Source organism: Rousettus aegyptiacus, unplaced genomic scaffold (assembly GCF_014176215.1).
Source record: "Rousettus aegyptiacus isolate mRouAeg1 unplaced genomic scaffold, mRouAeg1.p scaffold_m13_p_14, whole genome shotgun sequence".
In the NCBI taxonomy this organism is placed as follows: Eukaryota; Metazoa; Chordata; class Mammalia; order Chiroptera; family Pteropodidae; genus Rousettus; species Rousettus aegyptiacus.
This window is the reverse complement of record NW_023416289.1, coordinates 3,162,184-3,176,026: the sequence shown is the minus strand read 5'-3', so window position 1 is coordinate 3,176,026 and position 13,843 is coordinate 3,162,184. Positions and strand designations below refer to the sequence as shown.

Here is a 13,843-nt window from a genome sequence, read left to right as displayed (position 1 = left end):
AGCTGGGGAGGGCGGTGACCCGGGGTGGCAGCCTAACTTGGGGAGGGGGCAGACCTCAGGGCCTGAGTCTCAGGTAGGGGACAGTCGGTCCTGGCTCTGGGGAGCCTCGCTCTCTGTCTCCCGGTGTCAGAGTGTCTGGCTCGGCGTTTCGTTTCGCCGGTCACCCGACTCTTCCTCTGAGACCGCCTCCAGCGCGCGAGCTCGCCCCCCCCCGCCCCAGCTCCCAGGCCCTTACCCGCACCCGCAGGCCCGCGCTCCCCGGATGCGGGGTGGGTGCGGGGTGGCATGCCCCTGCCATCGGCCCAGAGCGACGAGCAGGGTGGGACCGCGGGCCGGGCTGGCGGTGGAAGCGCGGGGGAACCGCGGGGCGCAGGCGCCCTGCTCCGGGCGGGCGCCGCTGCCCGGCCAGCCCCGGCGCGGCTCTCCGCGGGCAGCGGGTTTTTCCGTGAAAGGTTGCCCTGGGTAACTCGTCTCCGAGGGGACACAGCCCTCCCCTCTCCAAGTGGCAACTTATCGATCCACGAGATTGATAACCCCCAGCGCCGCGCAGCGCACCCGCTCGGCTCTCCCAGCTCTGGGGCGAGCCGGCCTAAGGTGGCGCCACTCGCCCGGGAGGGGGGCGATGTCGGGGCCGATCCCCCACCCTGGACCTGGCCGCCTGCAGCTGGCGGGGGAGCGGAACCTGCAAAGAGTCGATTTAGGGGAGCGGCCTGGGGCCGGCTTCTGAGTCTGAGCCCTTCCCCCGCGCGGTCCAAGACCCGAGCCTCACTGGTCCCCAGCTGTGGGGACGCGAGGCGCCCCCTGGTGGCTGGGGCAAAACTTTGTGGAAAGTAGGAGCCGGTTTCTTTCGTCAACCGCGGGGCAGGCAGTACTGCCGCAATGTTTTGGGGCTAAGCAATTGCATTTACAGTCTTAACTGAGAAGTGCGCAACCAGACGCGGGAACCCTACAAATGAGGGTGCGGAGCGCCCAGAGTTAGCCCGGTGGTGGAAGAGAGTGTATATGGGCAGCGATGGTCTTCAAACACCGACCGATGAGCAAAACCCGAGAGCGAAAGGTCAGGTCCAGGGAGAACTGTTGTGCGTGGGACACAATTTGCGGAGGTGGCAGCGTTGGGGCAATTCGCCCCAGTTTCGTCGCCCCCACCTCTTCCCTCACTTTTTGCAGTTGGTGCTGCTCATGCATCTGGGCGAGTTTGACAGCACGCGTGGGCCGTGTGTCTGTTCCCACCTCCCCCCGCCCCCCGGCGCCGCCAGCGCTCGAGTCGGGGCCCCGCGTGCCGGTGCGGTGCCCGCGCCGTGCCTGCCGCCGCCGCCGCCGCCGCCGCCGCGGTCCGGGTTTTGCGGGCGGCCGGAGCTGTATTTCCAGCGCTGTCCATCGCTCGGTGCTGTTGGCCCTCTCTCCGTCTGATCCGAGCCGGAGCAGTGCGGGGCGCCCCACGGGATCAGAGCGCTCCCCCGCCGGGACTCCGCTCCTCACATCCTCCTGCTGGGACCCGGCTACATTTCCAGCCAAGCCTGGCTTTATTATGTGTCTCTGCAGTGCAGCCCCAGCAGCCGGATCGGGAGGAGGAGAGCCAGCGACCACAAAGAAGACAGGAGCGCAAGGGAGGCTGGCGGGCGGGCCGGCGCCGGCTGGAGCGTGGAGGAGCCGGGGCGCAGCCGCCGCCGCCGCTGCCCGGGAGGACGGGAGCCCGGCCGCCGCCTGCTCGTCCTCCTCCTCCGCCGCCTCCCCCCTCTCCGAGCCCCTGGCCCATGGAGGCAGCTAGCGGGGCCGGCGACTTGGCACCGGCCTGGGGATCGGCTGCGCGCCGCGCGCTGAGCACCGCAGCCCGAGGGCAGGCAGCGGCGGCCCGGCGCACGGGCTGAGCGATGCCCGGGGCACGGGCGCGCCTGCCCGCCGCCGCCTGAGCGCCCCCGCGCGCCCCTTCCTCCTCCGGGGGGCCGGCGCCGGACCGAGCCGAGAGCCAGAGAAGGGGGCGTGAGCCAGCGGCTCCGAGCTGTGGCTTCCGAGCCCCTGCGGCCGTTTCGGGCCCCCCAAGTAGGCTGAGTTGAGGGACCCCCCTCCCTATCCATCATAATCTCCAAACCAGGCGTTTGGGCATTTTTTTTTTTAGCCGTTAATATTTATTATTATTTTTTTGGTGCGGCAGGGGATAATTTGAAGGCTTTTTTTTTTTTTCTTCTTTCCGGGGGGTATTGAGCTTCCGTGCTCCCGACCGCCTCCCGGTCCCCTCCCCCCCGAGACCCCCTCGACTCCAGCCCCGTCCCCCCTCCTCAGATGGGCTCATTGTGAGCTCCGCACCGGGCTGCGTGGCCGGACGCCTGCAAACTTTGCACAAAAATCCGGCAAGGGGCGGAGGAGGAGGAGAAGGAGGAGGAGGGTGAGGGTGGCGGTGGGGTGGGGAAGGGAGGGAGGGGGCCGCAGGGGCCGGGGGCCGGCGGGGGGTGGGGAGGAGGAGGGGGGCGGCTTTTTTTTTTTTTTTTTTTTTTTTTTTTTTTTTTGCATAACTCGGCTCGGCCGAGTGGCCTCCGGACTCCCCGCGCCGCTGGGACCGCCGCTGGGACCGCGAGCCCCCGGCTGCCGCATTGCAACAGGCAGGGCCCCGGCGCGCCCCCCGGGCCTCCCCCCGCCCCCGAGCGGCCTCGGCCGGCCCGGGCCGCCCCCCCCAGGGAGGCCGCCCCGGACCTGGGATCCGCTCCCCGCAGCCGCCGACCCGGCCGCAAAAAAAAAAGTTTCCGAGAGGCAGGCGGAGGAGAAGGGGGAGAAGGGCAGCCCGGAGCGGCGGGGGGCGGCGGGGGGAGCCGGCCGCGAAGGGCGACGGAGCGCCGGGAGCCCCGGACATGTCCAGGCGGAAGCAGGCGAAGCCGCGCTCGGTGAAAGGTGAGCGAGCGAGGCCCGGCGGAGGCGCGAGCGAGCGAGCGAGGAGGGAGGGAGCGAGCGAGGGAGGAGGGACCGGCGAGCGGGCGGGCGGCCGGGGACCCGCGCGAGCGAGCGGAGAGGAGGCGGAGGCGGAGGCGGAGGGGGAGGGGGAGCCGCGAGCGGGAGGCGGGGGCGCTGGAGGGGGCGCGTCGCGGACACCCCGGGCGCCCGCGACCGCCCCGGGCCCGGCGCCGCGGCCCGCGGGGGACCCGGGCCGGGGGGCGCCGCGGAGGGGCCCTCGCTGCTCCCTGCGTGCGGGCCCCGGGCCCGCGTGGCCAATCAAGGGGTGCGGGCCCGACTTGGCGGGGATTGCGAATCTCGGCGGCGGCGGGCGGGAGGAAGGAAGAGGCGGCGAGGCCGCTCTCGCCGGACCCCGGGCCTCGCCGCCTTCCCTCGGCCCCCACCTCGTCGCCGCCGGACACCGAGGGCGGCGGGCGTTGCTCGCGCGCGCCCCGGCCGTCGGGCGCCCCCTCCCCGCCCCCTGGCCGGCCGCGCACCCGGCCCGGGCCCCCACACTTCCTGTCTCCTCCACCGAGGCCCACCCGGCCGGGAGCCCCCGCCAGGAGTTCATTGTCTGCGAAACACCGGTGGGGCGCCGGTCCCCAGGGAAGCGCTGAGGGCCCCCGGGACCCGACCCTGGGCACCCGCATCCTTGACACCCTGGCCGGCCTTCTGTATCGGGTCCCCGGAGTTCACACGTTTGTGAACACACACACACACACACACACACACACACACACACACACACCCTTCGTCTCCCTGCTTTGCTTTCTATTTCCTCCGGGGGCCCCCGGCTCAAGTGGGTCCCTGGAGAGCAGAGGCCCCAGGGAGCGGCGCGCGGGCGACTGAGCTCCTCCCCTGCCCTTCTGTCCCCACCGGCTGGCCTCTCCAGGCCTCGCCTGCTGCTTTGTCCCGATTCCAGCTCCTCTGGTGGGTGCCCGGCCTCGCCGGGAGGTGAGAGAGGAGGAGCAGGATGAGAGCGGCTAAGTCTCTGAAGCCAGAAGTCCCCCGGCCCGTGTCCTCTCCCAGCTCCCCTGATGACCTCTGGCCCGAGACCAGTTCTGCTCTGAAAAGTTCATTTCCTGGAGGCCTGCGCGGGAAGGCGCTGGGGCCCCGCTCCCTTCCTGCCAGCCTCGCTCCTGGCTGGAATGGCTGGGACTGAATCAGGCAGCGAGGGTCCGGCGACACCGCCATTGCTCGCCTCCTGAAGTCCCAGGAGATTCTCGGTACCCGCGGGGCTCAACGCAGACCCTCCTTGTCATCTTAGAAGCAGATCAACTCAGTCCAAACTCTCCGCCACCTGCCTGCTTCCTTTTCTTTTTCCACGAAAGAGAAGTTGCTGTGATTTCCCTCACCCTGGCAGGCACCCCAACCCCCGGTAGCCTGGCTTGCCCTACAGACTGGGGGACAAGGGAACCAGAAGGGATACCCCAAGGAGGGGACAGGAACATGGTAGATGTTTGTCCTTTTGCCGAATAGAAGGGCTCAGTGCTTTGAAACAATATTTGATATTTTTTTCTCTTTCTCTGGCTCACTGCTCACGCTTTCGAGAGCCACTTAAGGTGGCCCAGAAGAAAATGTAGAATCCGGTCTCTGGTTGGAAAAACAGTTTTATCTAACTCGGGCAGTTGATTTTGAGTTAAATCTGGGTATATAGGAGCAGCTTTTTCATAAAGGAAGTTGCAAAGCTTACCTACCCCTACCTTGATCCGTGCCTCCCAGTCTCCTTATTTTAGAAGGCAAGACCCAGAAAGCGAGGGTTAGAGCAATTTGCAGTGAACAGATGGGTGGGTGGTTCGGAGTTGCGCGAACCCTAATGCTAAAACTGCTCGGTATCTCTGAGAAAGATTCAAGAATTGGTCGTCAGCCTTTCATGAAATGAGTCTCAACATGATTTTAAATGGGTGTCTCTCTGTCAGCGTTTGTGTATGTGGAGGCTTCGCAGGCAATTCAGGCTTAACCGATGGAGGGAAACACAGCACAGGGGAAACGAGACCAATGGAGGCATTTCATTAAGTGATGTAAACATCAACCAAATGCACGCCTTTGCCCTCGGAACCCGAGATCCTGTTTCTCCCCGTGGTTCTTTGCGTTTTCCAAAAGCAACGACAACCCTTGTCTCTTACCACTTTACCTTTTATTCACTCTACCCGGGGTGAATAGGGTAGAGATGCGGCCACTCATCAAGGGAGGAATTAAGAGAGAATATAATTTGAATAGATAAGAGTTGCAGCAGGTGATGGATTTATTGCTGTTCAAGAACTGCACCCCCCCACCCCCCAGCAATATTCGAAAGTGTGTCCTTGAGTGTGGACGGCTCCACACTAAGCATCTCAAAGGACGGGTCTTCACCTTTAAAGATGCTTGAAGGTGCTTCTTAAGGAACAGTGGCACCTCTTCCGCTTTGTTGTATTTCATTTAGCCATCACCGCTGTGTGTCAGGGCTAACGTGGAGGCACCGCGCACTCTCCCGGCCCGCGTGTTCTGCTGGGAAAGTCGCTCGCCTGTAATTTGTAATTGATCTCGGAAATGTGAAAACCCATAGCAGGAAGGAAAGACAGAAATATAACAATTTCTAGTGGATGCTCAGAAAGTGTGATTTGAAAGCATAGGCATTGCTGCTTTGAAAATCAAACAGGCTTCAGGGGGTGGGGGGTGGGTTCGCTTCCCACTCACAAACGCAGACTCCCTTCTGGAGTGGGGTCACTTGACCTCCTTTGGAAAACACGGCTCCTAGGGAGGACACCCAGCAAACAGGGAAGGCGGCTGGGGCAGGAGATTCGAGGGGGAGAACAGCCTCATTGGTTTTCAAAAACCTCGTGATTAAAAAAAAAAAAAACAGCCCCCAAACCATGAATGTTATAAAAGTCACATTTTCTGACTGATTTTCCCTCCCTCCACCATTCTCCCCTTTTTTGTTTCCAGGTGGTGTGGTGTGGCAGTGTGATGATTTGTTCCCTTTGATAATTTTGGCCTCGTTCTGGGGACCGTTCTCATCACATCTCGCTGATGTTATTTCGGCTGAAAATGAATGTCAGGTGGTTGGCTAACCTGTCTACCTTCACCCACGCTGCCTCCACAGACCCACAAAAACAGCCTGTTTATTTACACGGAAGATTAATACGTCTTTTTCCCAGCCTCAGCTTAAAACTTTTGAATAATTTGTACTACTGTTGATTTTCTCCATCTAGCCTGTTAATTACAGTTCTTACTATTAATTAGCAGTTACGCTGTGTCCACACCCCCCCCCCCAGCCCCAACATCCAAAAGTACCCCCAGTGACTTCTCTGCTCGCCCCTCCCCTTCTCTGTCCTCTCCTGCCAGCCTGCAGCTCCTCAAAAGTCCATCTTATAAATTTGGTGGTCTAGGGACTTGGGAACAGTGTAGCTCGCCGCTGCTCGTGTTTCCATGGAAATAATTGAGATGTAATAAATAGAGGCGTTCTGAGGTTACAGGTTTCCTGATTCAGCTGAGACCACATACAAGTGTAAATTGTCGAGATTTGTTTGGCTAAATGTACATGATCTTGTAGGAAGGACAAAACAAACCCTTTATAGGTTCTTTAGCTTTCTATGTGGATTGGGGCAGCCGACACTTAATCCTAATATTTAATCCCCCCCCCCAATTAAGTCACCTGTTCCCAGCTTTGGAAGGGCCTGAGACTCTCAAAAACATCCTTTTTGTCTAGTAATTGCTATTCAGATTCTTATACCTGTTTCCTTGCAAAAAAAAAACTTAATAAGCGCTAAAATAAGATAACCATGTGCCTGTGGCAGGAAGACCCTGCTAAATGTTTAACCATAAGGTGCCTAGTGTGCCTTAATAAGGATAGGTGCAACACGCTGGTGACTTTACAGTCCTAGAGATACTGTGGTGGCACACTGCAGCGTGTTGCGGGGAGGAGGGGCGGAGAGGGAGGAGGGGGAATCCGGAGAGGAAACTGGAGTTCAGCCTCTCTGAGTAGGGCGTTCTAGCCTGGGGGGCAAAGGCTGGAGGTCTGGTTTAGTCGAAGAAAGTTGCAGTCATTGCCGTATGGGTAGCCAACTCTTAAAGCCGGTGGCTGTGGAATTCTTCCCCTGACGTAGGATTTAATAGTCTGGCAATTAGATGCATTGATTTCTCTTAACTGTTCATTTGGATGTGTAAACGGAAGGGAGCTGCCACTGAGGCTGGTGGAGCAGGCCGGCCGCCTGGCTCTTGGAAAAAGGCCGAGGTAGGTGCCGGCGGTGCTGGGACAACGTGACCCCTCCGGGTAGAGTTGGGGCCACTTCCCCCTTCTCTTAAAGCCTCTGCCCATTTCGCAGTGAGGTGAACAGCACCCGTCGTTCAGATACGGTTTAAAGATAAGCAGCGGTGTCCAGTTCTGTCTGAAAAGTGAAAACATCCTTTTGCGCTACAGATGCTTGCATAGTAACAGCTCTGCGTTGGAGGGACTGGACTCTTTGCATAGTTTTGGCAGATGGTCTGTTAGGTACCAGAGGGAAAAGTCACAGAACACCGTGGCTCTGAGTTCCAGAGGGACCCCCTGCTGGAAGCTGAGTGGCTTCTGTGTCCTCTTCAGCAATAGTCTGTGGCTTGGGGCCACCTACACCAGTGGCGCGGTCAAGCCCTGAAGGTGTGTGGGGGACATGGCGTCTGGGACCCCTTAGCAGGCTGGCGGATTCCGCAACTCTGCAACTTCAGTGGCTTGGAGGGCGCGTCGATAACGAGCTCTCGCACCTATTAGCCCTTTTTAACTTCCCCTGCTCCTGGACCTGCCGACTGCTGATGTGCAGGCACCCCAAACCATGTCGATGGTGTGCCGGCGGAGGACAGCCGGCTTTCCTGGTGGCCCCGTCGTTTTTCCACCGAGGCGGATGGCTGGGTTTGGCTACCTGTTTGCTCGGCTGAGGTTAAAATGGCTTTAACTTTCCCAGACCTTGTCTGTGCTACAGGGGTGTCGGCAAAGAATATTACCTCCGTGTCTCGAAAACGTTTGCCGTAGATGCGAGGGCTCCCCTCTCCTCCGCAGGTCTAGGGGAAGCACAACAGAAGGATCCCTTGAAAACTGTTGGTGGGATCCCCGGCACTGCGGGTCCCTGGGGAAAACCTCCGTATGCCGCGGCTGGTGAATTCGACAATTTCTGCAAATTCCTGTCAGCTTGCAAGGGCGTCTTGTGCACAAACGCGTTAGTCGGTAACCAGACTGGGTTCGCACCCAAAACGGGGCTCATTAAGCTCGGATCGGTTACATCCCGCGTGAAGTTTTCGGCGCTGGCTGGTCGGCTCCCTGGGCCCACCTACCGTGGGAGAGGCGGGGGAGGGGAGTGGAGTGGGGGAAGGCCGACGGAAACTTTTGATTCACGGCTCACCTGCCAGGATTGGTGGCGGCCAACGACTGGGGTTGCACACTCAGTAAATAAAAATACTTTACCTCTTCCAAGGCGTGCCAATTAGCCGATCGCTCTGTGCGGCTGTCTTTAAGGAGGCCGCCCGTCGTACCTGTCTTCTTGTAAAAGGTTTGATTTTTAATGTCTTGTGAAAAGGATTCTCTTTGTCTTGATTGATGTCAGGAATAAAAGCATGATGGTAATATCCCTTTGAAAGCTATTGTACTGTCAGCTCTGGCTGACAGCGGGAGGGCCTCCCAGCGTTATAGATTAGTGCTGTGAAAACACTGACATTTTCTTTGTTACGTAGCTGTTGTTCTACTTGCAAAGTCAATTACACAATGTCAGAGCTCAGTTACCCAGTTGACTTTGGAAGTGGCGATGGCTTTCATGCTCTCCTTCAAGATATAATTTTCCTTTGTTGTTTTGTTTTGTTTTGTTTTGGTGTTTTGGCCTTCTTCCCTCGGCGTCCCCACCCCTCCCTCCAGCCCCCAACCCCACGTGGTAGCTAGGCAAACACACTCCGGTTTCAATGGTGACAAGTCAGATTCAAAGATTGCCACATCATTATCTCTGAATTCTTCCGCTCATTCACATTTCAGTGGCGTCTTATTGATACAGTGCCTACAGCAGCCAAGACACATAAAAAAGCCAGCAAATGAGATTACAGTGTTGACAATCTCTTATCAAGTGGGTCGTTCTCAGGATTTGGGGTCCTTGAGGTTGGTAGATTCAGGGCTTTCTTGCTTTCTTTCCTGATGATTCTGAGGGGGCGGAACCAGGTTCTCGAGTGGATGGGACCCCAGCAAACAGGTTTTTGTGACAGGAGATTTATTAGCATTCCGACCCCAGAGGCCGGGGCTGTTGAGTTCGGGGCTTAGACTCCAGGGCGAGATCACGGAGGGGTAGGAGGGGAACCCCCCTCCTCCCACTGCAGGACTGTGAGGCCAGGGCACCCTCGGAGTCGGGAGGGACCCGCGTCCCCGTGTAGGTGTGTGACATCCTCCTACGGAAAGGCCCAGAGCTGCCAATGGTCAAGGCGGGTGTTTTTTATTGGACCTCCCTCCACCCACCACCCTCGTCCCTGCCTTCTCCAGAGAGACACGAGCCTCGAATTCCTTCGTTCTCTGAACCTGACCGTCGCAGGGGCAAGGACGCCACTCAGGGCCAGGACACCGCTGCCCCTGACTCCGGTGACAGGGACCCCTGGGGACACCCCATCGGAGGACACTGATGTGGGCCCCCGAAGTTGTTATTACGAACCGCCAGACAAGAGCCCGCGTTCACCAGCAATTTGTCAGGACTAATTTTGTTTTTCTCCAATAATTGAAAATTAATGTCTTGAAGTGAAAGCAGATGTTCATGTCATCTTCTGAATTGGAATATAAAACGGGGCTCTGCAGAAGGGCTCACTAATTTAGCCTCGATTTCCCTCTTGCAGCGAGTGGGGGTGTTGGGGCGGGCGTCGCCCCAGGCCCAGGGCTTCGGGGACGGGAGAGAACCGCACAGGTCAGGCTGTCTGAGGGGGCTGCGCCCTGGGAAGGAGGGAGCGTGGGGAGCATGCCTTCTGGAGGCAGGATGTGTAAATAAACGTATTTCCTTGGGCTGAGAAACTTGGAGAATGCGTGGTTTCGAATCCTCATTCTCACAAGAAGTATTTGTGAGACGATTCAGGGCCGTGTGCTGGGAGAGGGGGAACTGGGAAACAGGCTCAGGAGATGGGGTGGCCCTCCGGAGGGCTGGGGTGCGCTTCCCGGCTCTCCCGTGACAGGGGAGACTGCTGAGCTCACAGCTGGGGCGGGACGTGCGGTTAGGACCTCGCCAGGCTTGGTGGGCTGGGGGCAGGGCAGGAGGGGCGCTTACCAGCAGTCGGGCCATCAGGTGACCACTCAGGATCAGAATGTTCCTCCTCTCGAGTGTCCTTGTGGCCACCGTTCCTCTGGAGACTGCGCCCGCCCAGTGGCCCTGGCAGGGTAGACGCGCCTGGCCCCGTCGCCGGCCTGCCAGGGGCGCCCCGAGCTCACCTGCCCCCTCCGCCCCGGCTGGCGTGTCCGCGGCGGGGATCGCTGAGGGCCAGCTGCGCCCGAATGGCCTCTTAGGTGCCTCGATTTTCGGTTCTGGGGACCGAGACACCCGCCCTGTCCTCCTCCTCCTCGGAGGTGCCCGGCGCTTTTCTCCCCTGGTTTTCTCTGTAATTGAAATTTGCCCTTTCGTTACCTGGGCATGAATTATTTTTTGCAGGGCTGTCATTTCTGATCCTGCTGTGAGGTTTATCTCTTCTGTTGATCCTAATTAAATAAAACATATTGTTCACCTAACTCCTTGCGCTGAATTTTACCCACCCGAAGGCAGAGTGATGGCCGTCGGGGCTCGATTGGGGAGCAGGGCATGGCTGGCTAAGGGAGCTGGTGGGCGGTGGCCGCCCCGTCCAGGCCGGCGCACCCCCTTGGCCTGCGGGCTGCAGGACCTCGATGCCACCAGCGACACGTAGCATATTTCTGGTTCCTAAAGCAGAGACATGGCTTTGTGTCTCGCCTCCTGGGGCTGCGGGCCTGAACTCGGGGAGAAGAGAGACAGCCACCAGCGCCAGAGAGTCCCCGGGGAGAGGGTGAGGGAGGGGAGTGGGCTCCCGGGGGGGGGCATGGATGGAAAGAAGAGCAGGCTCCTGTCACCTGCGGTGGAGGCCGCAGAGAGTGCTGGGTTCTCTCGGGAGTGGCGAGCAGGGCGCATATACCCGGCGCCCGGGACAGCTCTGCAGATGCCCCGTGCCCCTCGGGGACCGACCGGCCGGCCGGGGCCCTGGCCCGCATGGTGAGAAGATGTAGACCTTTGCTTTTTGCTTCTGAACTTCTTAGAAGCCTGAGCGTCCTAGGTGGGAAAGGAGACTTGGAGGCCAGCTCATTCGGACTTCGCGGGGGCGTCTGCGGCGTCCTTGGCGCCGTCCACGGGGATCTGCGCGCTCACGGTCAGGCCGCTCACCGCCCCCAAGTGCACCTGTGCCATCTTGGCCTGACTTTCCCAGGCTCTGTCCATTGTTCTGCCGTCCGCCCCCCGTGATTTAGGTGCCTTGGTCCCGGCGCTGTCTCCTGGGGCCGTGGGGAGTGACTCAAGTCCCCGGTCCCCAGAGCAGCTCAGCTGAGATCCGGCAGAGCCTGACTACCTGACTCGCTCAGGAAGGGTTTCTTGGTCAGGGATGCCGTCAGCCTGGTGGCTTCCACGACCCCGCGCTCACGCGTAGACGTCCTCGGCTCCGGCTTCTGGGTCCCCGTGTTCAAAAGGATTTTTTAAGTCAATAAATAAATGAGTAAGCTGTCGAGGAAACGGATGGGCGGACAAGCGAATGAATGAATGACTGATCACCGAGTACATGGAATCCTAAATGAATGAGTGAGCGTGCGAGTGGGCGAGCTGGGAGGGGGCACTGACTGTCCTTCAGGGCTAAGCAGGACCCGGGCGCTCCTGCACCACCCCCCCCCCCGCCTCCCTTCGCCCCTCCCCTGTGCTCAGGAGGTGGGGGCGGCTGGGAGCCCCGTGCCCTTGGGGTCCGGGTTTCTGCGCCCACCTTTCCCCCTCATCCTTCGCCCAGTCTCTCTCTGCTGTAAGTGTCACTACGGGTCCTCGAAGGCTCGGCGCCAAGCATCGTGCTAGGTCATAAAACACTGCTTTTAAACGATAAGAGCAATATGAGGTTTTTGTGCTAAGTTTAAAGAAAACAGAACTTATAGTTGAGTAACGCCCCATGCCCCACCATCCTGTCTCATGGCTCAGGGGGCTTCGGCGTGGGCAGAGCTGACCCTGCTCGCTGAGGCGGGGCCTTCGGGAACCGTCCTCGTCTGTCGGGGACGTCGGCCCCTAGGAGTGAGAGATGGCGTTGGGACGAGGACGTGGGAAGGAGGAAGAAGGATGCGTCGGCAGGGGGATCCGCCGACGAAACTCAGGACGAAAAGGAAAGACCCCTTGTCACCGAAGGTCGGAGCCAAGGTCGAGTGATTCTCTTGCGGGGGTGGGGGTGGGTCGGAGGAAACGCGCTCCGTGACCTTGAGCAAGAGAGCCCCCTCTGTGGGCCTCGGTTTCTCTGTCTGGGACGTGGGATGGAGCCAGCTGGGGTAGCTCCTTGTCTTAGACGATTAAGGATTCTGGTTCTCGGGATATACGAAGAGAAAGCACTTAAAGCTTTGGCTCTGAAACATGACGGGCTGGGAAGGTCTCGTCAGGTCTTTTCAAGTTGCTTTTTGAAGTGACCAGTCCACAGAGCGTGGTGGCAGCGCTAGGAAACGCTACAGCAGGGCAGCTGGGTCCTCCTTTGCTCTCTGGCCTTTTAGGACGCGGTCCCCAGCCTCCGTGGACCCAGGGACCGGGGCTCCCGTGAGAACCTAACGCCCGACGGTCTGTGGCGGAGCCGAGGCGGTGATGCCGGCGCCGGGGGGCGGCCGCGGGTGCGAAGGAAGCTTCACCGCTGGCCGGCCGCTCGCCTCCTGCGGTGCGGCCCGGTTGGGGACCCCTGTCTTAGAGGACTGAGGGGAAACTCGGGCATGAGAAGTGTCAAGGGCGTGACAGTGATGTCGTGTCTTTTCAGTCGTCCAAGAGCTCAGCCCGTGGCGTCCCGGGGGCTCTGCCGGGCATCGTCCGGCGGCTCCTCTGGCGCCTCCCTAACTCGGGGACAATGTGGGCAGAGAGTGACCAGGTCCCACATACGCCTATCCAGAGCCACCAGCGTGGGCGGCCCTGATCCCTGGGGAGAGGGCCGCGTGGAGGGACAGTCATGACCAGGCTCTGCCTTCAGCCCGTCCGCGTTCTCCCGCGGTTCTCACACAGCTCTCTGACGATCTCGGCTGCACAGGTGCACGAACCAGGCAAAGAGGTTCCTGGGCCAAGGTCGTGCTGCTGGAGGCGGCAGAGCCAGGACCGGCCCAGGCCTCGGCTGGCTCCAGAGCCACAGTCAGGAACCATTACCTTTATTTATAACTGCCTAAGGGGCCGTCAAGGACAACAAAGAAACTCGCATGTCTCCAGGGGCTGGACAAATCCCCTGACTCTGGGGTAGGGCAGGCCAGAGGGAAGGCATGGATCTATCCTGCTCCCCACCCATCTGCGTGATCTGCCTTTTGGGCTGTCCATAGTCAACCTCTTAAAAAAAAAATGACATACACATCTTTAAAAAAATGTAATCCCTTCCTTCCCCAGAGATAAGCACCGTTATCAGTTATCTTTTCTGCCAGACTTTTTCTGCGGCGCGTTTACACAAAAACATATGTGTGTGCACCCATACACGCATCATTTTAAGCCCAGACGGTGTCTCTGCTGCTTGACTGCCCTTTGTTCTTGGCTGCCTTCACGTAGCAGTGAGTTTCCAGTCTCGGTCGCACATGGCATCATCATCTTAGGTGCTTAAGGAAGTAACGTGACCTGGGCCCCACCACAGACCCAGGAGCCCGGAGGAGTCTCTGAGGCCCCAGCTCAGTTTCTCTTTTAAAGCTTCCAGGGCCCTTGGAGTGTGCAGCCGGGGTTAAGGGGCCTAGGAGATACCATCATGTCAGCGTTAGAGACCCACT

The 13,843-nt window shown here is 59.6% G+C and overlaps 1 protein-coding gene across 3 annotated transcripts in view; it reads left to right on the top strand.

Annotated features, from left to right (window-relative positions):
* The first annotated feature begins 805 nt into the window (after positions 1-805).
* Positions 806-13,843, top strand: part of ZNF423 (zinc finger protein 423) — a 262,390-nt gene continuing 249,352 nt past the window's right edge. Inside the window, exon 1 of one of the 3 annotated variants that reach the window (XM_036231242.1) lies at positions 806-1,057. In XM_036231242.1, the coding sequence (XP_036087135.1) occupies positions 1,003-1,057 (55 nt within the window). In that variant the 5' untranslated portion in view covers positions 806-1,002. Of the gene's footprint in view, positions 1,058-2,490; positions 2,884-13,843 lie in introns of those variants that run through there. The other 2 variants (XM_036231243.1, XM_016147610.2) reach the window with 2 other exon arrangements.